The sequence below is a fragment of the Nycticebus coucang genome, chromosome 5, assembly GCF_027406575.1.
Source record: "Nycticebus coucang isolate mNycCou1 chromosome 5, mNycCou1.pri, whole genome shotgun sequence".
NCBI classification, from domain to species: Eukaryota; Metazoa; Chordata; class Mammalia; order Primates; family Lorisidae; genus Nycticebus; species Nycticebus coucang.
Genome location: NC_069784.1, coordinates 47,715,451 through 47,724,190, shown reverse-complemented (window position 1 = coordinate 47,724,190; position 8,740 = coordinate 47,715,451). Strand labels below are relative to the sequence as shown.

At 41.9% G+C, this 8,740-nt stretch overlaps 1 protein-coding gene across 2 annotated transcripts in view; it reads right to left on the bottom strand.

The window, feature by feature from the left end:
• Positions 1-483: 483 nt before the first annotated feature.
• TTF2 (transcription termination factor 2) overlaps positions 484-8,740 on the bottom strand; it is a 53,533-nt gene continuing 45,276 nt past the window's right edge. For both annotated transcript variants that reach the window (XM_053592203.1, XM_053592202.1), the window contains exon 23: positions 484-1,883. In XM_053592203.1, the coding sequence (XP_053448178.1) occupies positions 1,739-1,883 (145 nt within the window). In that variant the 3' untranslated portion in view covers positions 484-1,738. The remainder of the gene's footprint in view (positions 1,884-8,740) is intronic.

Below are 8,740 nucleotides of genomic sequence, written 5' to 3'. Positions count from 1 at the left end.
CTCACTATGCTGCCCAGGCTGGAAATATTTCTATCTAGGAAAAACTGATTCTTTCTAGCAGAAATTAGCAGAGCAAGTATGTGGGGAGCAATCACTACAGAAAATAAGGAAATGTGAATAGTTTCCTGAAGTATAAAAGTCTCCAACTTTGTATTAATCAGGGTATTAACTATTGTATAAACAACCTCCAACTCTCAGTGACTTAAAAAATTACTTCTTGGGCGGCGCCTGTGGCTCAGTGAGTAGGGCGCCAGCCCCATATGCTGAGGGTGGCAGGTTCAAACCCAGCCCCGGCCAAACTGCAACCAAAAAATAGCCGGGCGTTGTGGCGGGCGCCTGTAGTCCCAGCTGCTCGGGAGGCTGAGGCAAGGGAATTGCGTAAGCCCAAGAGTTAAGAGGTTGCTGTGAGCCGTGTGACGCCACGGCACTCTACCTGAGGGCGGTACAGTGAGACTCTGTCTCTACAAAAAAAAAAAAAAAAAATTACTTCTTGGTCAGGTCATAGGCAATATGGGTGAGCTGGGAATGGGAGGGAAGTGCACATGCAGAAAGAAGGGGTTCCTCCACAGAGCCATTCGGGGACGGAGGTTTTACTAGTCTGATAAAAGGGTCCGTGCACACAAACGAGGCTAAGAGCCCTGGATCTTCTGGCTTCACCATTCCCTAAAGCCTTGTAGTCTTTCCATCAGCTCCTCTGCATCCAGGAGGCTGAGGAGGGAAGAAACAGCCTGGAGAGCGACTTGGAAAGTTTCAGAGGGCAGCCTAGAAATGGCTCACATCACTTCTTTCTACCTTCCATTGACTAGAACTAAGTTATAAGGACCCTGTCTAACTGCAGCAAAGACCAAGAAACATAATTTCTTTCTGGAAGTCCAGGAGTGAAAGGAAATGGTATCTGGTGAACATATGTTGTTATCTCTGCTGCACTATCAAACGCATATTACATCATGCCAATAATAATACAAATACTAGATGATACAACGGTAGGAATACTAATATACAAACACTAAATGAAACAATGATACTAAATGTTACACTGTAAATTTGTAATATAAATACCATAAAAAACCCAAATATTAAATTACATGATGGAAATACTAAATGATACAACGAAACCAAATGACACAAATACTAAATGATAGTCATAACCAACACTAAACAGCACAGGCACAGTGTCAGATACTAAATGGTGCACCCACACTACAGATACTACGACACAGATACTAAGTATCTTCTGATGCGCTAAGCATGTCCTTGACCTTCGCATGTCCTTGACCTTAAGCTAGGGAGGAAGACCTGCCTGGGCCAACAGCTGCTGGGATCTCCTCTCTGTTCTGCCCATGAGGGACGGTTATGGGAGGAGTCCCTTTGGCAAGAAGAGATGAAGAGATTGGAATGGATGGAACTGGGTGTAACCCAGGAGAAAATGACAATGCAAGACCTTTGGAACTTTATTGATGCTTTGTACAATTCTGCCTGAGTTGTTTTCCAACATCATCTAACACTAAAGCACTTTCTTTCATCTGAAATCCTTGGTTTCTGCGTCCCTCATTAGGCAAGCTGACTAACAGGTGGTTAACATGACCATCTTCCATTCAGGGATGAGATGACGCCTCGTTCCGAGGACAGGGAAGGACTGATGGTGAAGTGACACCAAGGCAGAGCCCTGTGATCGGTCGCTATTCTGAGATCCAGACACAGAGCAGCAGTGTGACCGCTCTGGGCCCTCACACACAGGTCAGATGCCAAACAGAACTTTGAGGTCGGCCAGCGTGAGCTTGGAGACAGACTCTCCGGACCCCGACAGAACCTGTTGGGCCAAACATTTCTTCTTCTCTTGGAGATGCAAGATCTTCTCTTCCACTGTCCCCTCGCAGACAAATCTGCAAACAGACGAGAAAGCAAACCGTTAAGACACCAAAGCAGCTTATCTAGTAGTGTAGTTAAGCTTCTATTGTGCTGAGTCTGCAGCGAGACTCTTCCTTTACAGTTTCTGTGGTTTGGTTAAGAACCTTATATTTCAGGATCCAAACAGCCTTGACTAGATACATGTCCATTCACAATGATGTGGCTATAACTGCCTTTTTAGTTCTTTTAGAAGCTAAGGTATTTGAGAAAACCCAAAATAAATCCATATCCAAGAAAAGTATAGAGATCCAGCTTTTAGCCCCAAATGTCATCTTGATAAGGTCAGAAGGCTGCAAAGGTTACCCAGTTTCTGTGAGCCAGTTTAGTACAAAGTGCCTAATTTCTTAGCTAATTCACACTGAAAACAGGTTTTTAAAACCAAGAAAATGCCACTGTTGTCTCTTGTTCAACACATTATTGATAAGCTGTCATTGTGGACCATGTACCATGGACTGCAGATCATGTCCAGCCAGAAATTTTGAAGAGGCTAGCGCGGTGGCTCACGCCTGTAATCCTCACACTCTGGGCAGCCAAGGCAGGAGGATCGATTGAGCTCAATAGTTTGAGACCAGCCTGAGCAAGAGCGAAACCCCTCTCTACTAAAAATAGAAAAACTAGCCGGGTGTTGCGGCAGGCACCTGTAGTTCCAGCTACTTGGGAGACTGAGGCAAAAGGATTGCTTGAGCCCATGAGTTTGAGGTTGCTGTGAGCTGTGATGCTGTGGCACTCTACCTGGGGTGATTAAGTGAGACTCTGTCTCAAAAAAAAAAAAAAAAAGGAGGTGGAGCAAGATGGCAGCCGAGTAACAGCTTTCTTGCATCTGGGCACCGTGAGTCTGGGGAGATAGAACTCCGGGCATCTCTGGCTGGTGGGATCTGCCTATCATCACCCCTGCGCGGATACAGGGAGTCAGCAAGAGACTTCTGGACCCCAAGAGGAGGACTAAAATAGTGGAAAACCGGCAAGTGGTCGCGTGTGTTCAATCGGTCTAAACCCGCCCGCAACTGTAAGTTCAGGAGCAGCGGGACTGCAAACCAGAAAGGCCTTACCTGTGAACTGTTTTGGTGTCTTTGGACTTGGCACTCAGCTGAACTGCCTTGGGGAGAGCCTGAGCGGGAGTGCGGACAACTTTGGCCGTTGTCTAGGGCCCCAGTCTGAGCTGCTGAGCCAGACGGAGCTAATGGTGTTTGGCGGTGGGTCACAGGGAGCCATTTTGAGCGATCTGCCCTGGCAAGCTCTGCCCTCAGGGTCGCAGAGCTAGAATTGGGTGGGAGCTGGTAACCCAGCAACCAAGTAGCCTAAGGGCGGGGTCTGAGCCGCCTTGCAGCCCTAACCCTCAGGGGCAGAGTGAGACCAGTTTAGGCACACTGGGTAAGTGGATAGCCACTTCAGCAGTAATTCCAGCGACAAGAACTTTCCTGGGAAAGCTTCTGCTCAGCAAGTGAACAAGTTCAAAGTGCCTTTTAAGTGGGCTGAAGAGAGATTTAGGGTGTCTACCTACTGGGGTTTGAGAAATGAGCACCCTCCAGTCGTATCAGAATTGTGATTAACATCTCATACCCCAGAAGACCACGTGTTGCCCAGACAACATTCAATAACATATACATACTGCTTTGTTTTTGGTTGTGTTTTTTTTTTTCCTTTGGTTTGGTTTTTTTTTTGTTTATTTTGATGTTGTTGATGTTGTTTTGTTTTATAAGTTCAACCTTTTCCATACAGATCCTTTTTCTTTCTCAATTTTTCTAGTTTAATTATAATTTCCCATTGCTGTCCTTTTCAATAATTAGAACTTCATTTTTGCTAGTGTTTCTACTGCTATTATTCGGTTTTTCACCCAATTTTATCCCGTAAAGTTTTCTGTTTACTTGTTTTGGTTTGATTTACAGCATTTTTGTCTTTCCTCTCTACTGGGTGAAGGTGGGGTACTGTGTCTGATCAGGTTAGCAAAGAGCTGCTGACCTCAAGGGAACCACCCAACTGGGCACCCCCAGAAGGTGGTTTTTTTTAAGGTTGTGTCAAAGTACCCTACTGTACACCTATATTGCTCTGTCTCCCTCTTTCTGTGCCTCTCTTCTTTTTGTCAATATTCCTTTTACCCACCCCCTCTCCTTTCTCTACTTCTCTTTTCTTTCTTATCACTTGGTCCTCCTTTCTTTCATCCCTTTTTTGCTCTTCAACCTTCTCACCCTCTGGTCCTGTAACCCTTCGTTCACAGGCACCAGAACTTAAAGAGCAAGAGGAAGTGAAAGGAAAATTAGGGCAAGGAAACAGATAAAAGAAACCACTCATGAGGAAGAATCAGCAGAAAACTCCAGGCAACATGAAGAACCAGCCCAGAACAACCCAGCCAAGGGACCATGAGGTAGCTACTGCAGATGATTCCACCTATAAAGAAATGTTAGGAATGACAGAAAGGGAATTTAGAATACACATGTTGAAAACAATGAAAGAAATGATGGAAACAATGAAGGAAACTGCTAATACAGTGGAAAATAACCAAAAGGAAATCCAAAAACAGAATCAAATAAGAGATGAACGATATGAAAAATATAAAAAGGATAGCAGAGCTGAAGGAACTGAAACAGTCAATTAGGGAACTTAAAGATGCAATAGAAAGTATCAGCAACAGGTTAGACCATGCAGAAGAAAGAATTTCAGAGGTAGAAGACAAAGTTCTTGAGATAACTCAGATAGTAAAAGAGGCAGAAAAGAAGAGAGAGAAAGCAGAACGTTCACTGTCAGAATTATGGGACTTTATGAAGCGTTCCAACATACGAGTTATAGGAATTCCAGAAGGGGAAGAAGAATGCCCCAGAGGAATGGAAGCCATACTAGAGAATATTATAAAAGAAAATTTCCCAAATATCACCAAAGATTCTGACACACTGCTGTCAGAGGGATATCGGACCCCAGGTCGCCTCAACTCTAACCGAGCTTCTCCAAGACACATTGTGATAAACCTGTCCAAAGTCAAGACAAAAGAAAAGATTCTGCAAGCTGCCAGGAGTAAGCGCCAGTTGACCTACAGGGGCAAATCCATCAGAGTGACCGCAGACTTCTCTAATGAAACTTTCCAAGCAAAAAGACAATGGTCATCTACCTTTAATCTACTTAAACAGAACAATTTCCAGCCCAGAATTCTGTACCCTGATAAGCTAAGCTTCAAAATTGACGGAGAAATCAAATCATTTACGGATATACAAACATTGAGGAAATTCGCCACAACAAGACCAGCTCTACAGGAAATACTTCAACCTGTTCTGCACACTGACCACCACAATGGATCAGCAGCCAAGTAAGAACTCAGAAATTAAAGGACAGAACCTAACCTCCACACTGATGCAAAAGATAAAACTAAGCAATGGACTCTCACCAAATAAGACGAATAGAATACTACCACACTTATCAATTATCTCAATAAATGTTAATGCCTTGAATTCCCCACTGAAGAGACATAGATTGGTTGACTGGATTAAAAAACACAAGCCATCCATTTGCTGTCTGCAAGAAACACACCTGGCTCCGAGCTTAAAGACAAATTAAAGCTCCGAGTCAAGGGTTGGAAGACAATTTTTCAGGCAAATGGAATTCAGAAGAAAAGAGGAGTTGCAACTTTATTTTCAGATACATGTGGATTTAAAGCAACTAAAGTCAAAAAAGACAAAGATGGTCACTTTATATTGGTCAAGGGAAAAATACAACAAGAAAACATTTCAATTCTAAATATCTATGCACCCAATTTAAATGCTCCCAGATTCTTGAAACAGACCTTACTCAGTCTGAGCAATATGATATCTGATAATACCATAATCACAGGGGACTTTAACACTCCTCTTACAGAGCTGGACAGATCCTCTAAACAGAAATTAAGCAAAGATATAAGAGATTTAAATGAGACCCTAAAACAACTGTGCTTGATAGACGCATATAGAACACTCCACCCCAAAGATAAAGAATATACATTCTTCTCATCACCCCATGGAACATTCTCAAAAATTGATCATATCCTGGGACACAAAACAAATATCAACAGAATCAAAAGAATTGAAATTTTACCTTGTATCTTCTCAGACCATAAGGCACTAAAGGTGGAACTCAACTCTCACAAAAATGCTCAACCCCATGTTTAAAGACATGGAAATTAAACAATCTTGTGTTGAATAACAGATGGGTGCAGGAAGAAATAAAACAGGAAATCATTACCTTCCTTGAGCATAACAACAATGAAGACACAAGCTACCAAAACCTGTGGGATACTGCAAAAGCAGTTTTGAGAGGAAAATTCATCGCTTTAGATGCCTACATTCAAAAAACAGAAAGAGAGCACATCAACAATCTCACAAGAGATCTTATGGAATTGGAAAAAGAAGAACAATCTAAGCCTAAACTCAGTAGAAGAAAAGAAATATCCAAAATCAAATCAGAGATCAATGAAATTGAAAACAAAAGAATCATTCAGAAAACTAATGAAACAAGGAGTTGGTTTTTTTAAAAAGTAAATAAAATAGATAAACCATTGGCCAGACTAACGAGGAACAGAAAAGTAAAATCTCTAGTAACCTCAATCAGAAATGACAAAGGGGAAATAACAACTGATCCCACAGAGATACCAGAGATCATCTCTGAATACTACCAGAAACTCTATGCCCAGAAATTTGACAATGTGAAGGAAATGGATCAATATTTGGAATCACAACCTCTCCCTAGAGTCAGCCAGGAAGAAATAGAGCTCCTGAACAGACCAATTTCAAGCACCGAGATCAAAGAAACAATAAAAAATCTTCCAACCAAAAAATGCCCTGGTCCAGATGGCTTCACTCCAGAATTCTATCAAACCTTCAAGGAAGAGCTTATTCCTGTACTGCAGAAATTATTCCAAAAAATTGAGGAAGAAGGAATCTTCCCCAACACATTCTATGAAGCAAACATCACCCTGATACCAAAACCAGGAAAAGACCCAAACAAAAAGGAGAATTTCAGAACAATCTCACTCATGAATATAGATGCAAAAATCCTCAACAAAATCCTGGCCAATAGATTACAGCTTATCATCAAAAAAGTCATTCATCATGATCAAGTAGGCTTCATCCCAGGGATGCAAGGCTGGTTTAACATACGCAAGTCCATAAACGTTATCCACCATATTAACAGAGGCAAAAATAAAGATCACATGATCCTCTCAATAGATGCAGAAAAAGCTTTTGATAAAATCCAGCATCCTTTTCTAATTAGAACACTGAAGAGTATAGGCATAGGTGGCACATTTCTAAAACTGATTGAAGCTATCTATGACAAACCCACAGCCAATATTTTACTGAATGGAGTAAAACTGAAAGCTTTTCCTCTTAGAACTGGAACCAGACAAGGTTGTCCTCTGTCACCTTTACTATTCAATGTAGTGCTGGAAGTTCTAGCCAATACAATTAGGCAAGACAAGGAAATAAAGGGAATCCAAATGGGAGCAGAGGAGGTCAAACTCTCCCTCTTTGCTGACGACATGATCTTATACTTAGAGAACCCCAAAGACTCAACCACAAGACTCCTGGAAGTCATCAAAAAATACAGTAATGTTTCAGGATATAAAATCAATGTCCACAAGTCAGTAGCCTTTGTATACACCAATAACAGTCAAGATGAGAAGCTAATTAAGGACACAACTCCCTTCACCATAGTCTCAAAGAAAATGAAATACCTAGGAATATACCTTACGAAGGAGGTGAAGGAACTCTATAAAGAAAACTATGAAATCCTCAGAAAGGAAATAGCAGAGGATATTAACAAATGGAAGAACATACCATGCTCATGGCTTGGAAGAATCAACATTGTTAAAATGTCTATACTTCCCAAAGCAATCTACCTATTCAATGCCATTCCTATCAAAATACCAACATCGTACTTTCGAGATTTGGAAAAAATGATTCTGCGTTTTGTATGGAACCGGAAAAAACCCCGTATAGCTAAGGCAGTTCTTAGTAACAAAAATAAAGCTGGGGGGGCGGCGCCTGTGGCTCAGTCGGTAAAGGCGCCGGCCCCATATACCGAGGGTGGCGGGTTCAAACCCGGCCCTGGCTGAACTGCAACCAAAAAATAGCTGGGCGTTGTCGCGGGCGCCTGTAGTCCCAGCTACTCGGGAGGCTAAGGCAAGAGAATTGCTGAAGCCCAGGAGTTGGAGGTTGCTGTGAGCTGTGTAATGCCACGGCACTCTACCGAGGGCTATAAAGTGAAACTCTGTCTCTACAAAGAAAAAGCTGCGGGCAGCAGCATACCAGATTTTAGTCTGTACTACAAAGCCATAGTGCTCAAGACAGCATGGTACTGGCACAAAAACAGAGACATAGACACTTGGAATCAAATTGAAAACCAAGAAATGAAACTAACATCTTACAACCACCTAATCTTCGATAAACCAAACAAGAACATACCTTGGGGGAAACACTCCCTATTCAATAAATGGTGTTGGGAGAACTGGATGTCTACAAGTAAAAGACTGAAACTGGACCCACACCTTTCCCCACTCACAAAAATTTATTCAAGATATATAAAGGACTTAAATTTAAGGCATGAAACAATAAAAATCCTCCAAGAAAGCATAGGAAAAACACTGGAAGATATTGGCCTGGGGAAAGACTTCATGAAGAAGACTGCCATGGCAATTGCAACAACGACAAAAATAAACAAATGGGACTTCATTAAACTGAAAAGCTAAGGAGACAATGACCAAAGCAAAGAGAAAACCGACACAATAGGAAAGGATATTTGCATATTTTCAATCAGACAAAAGCTTGATAACTAGGATCTATAGAGAACTCAAATTAATCCACATGAAAAAAGC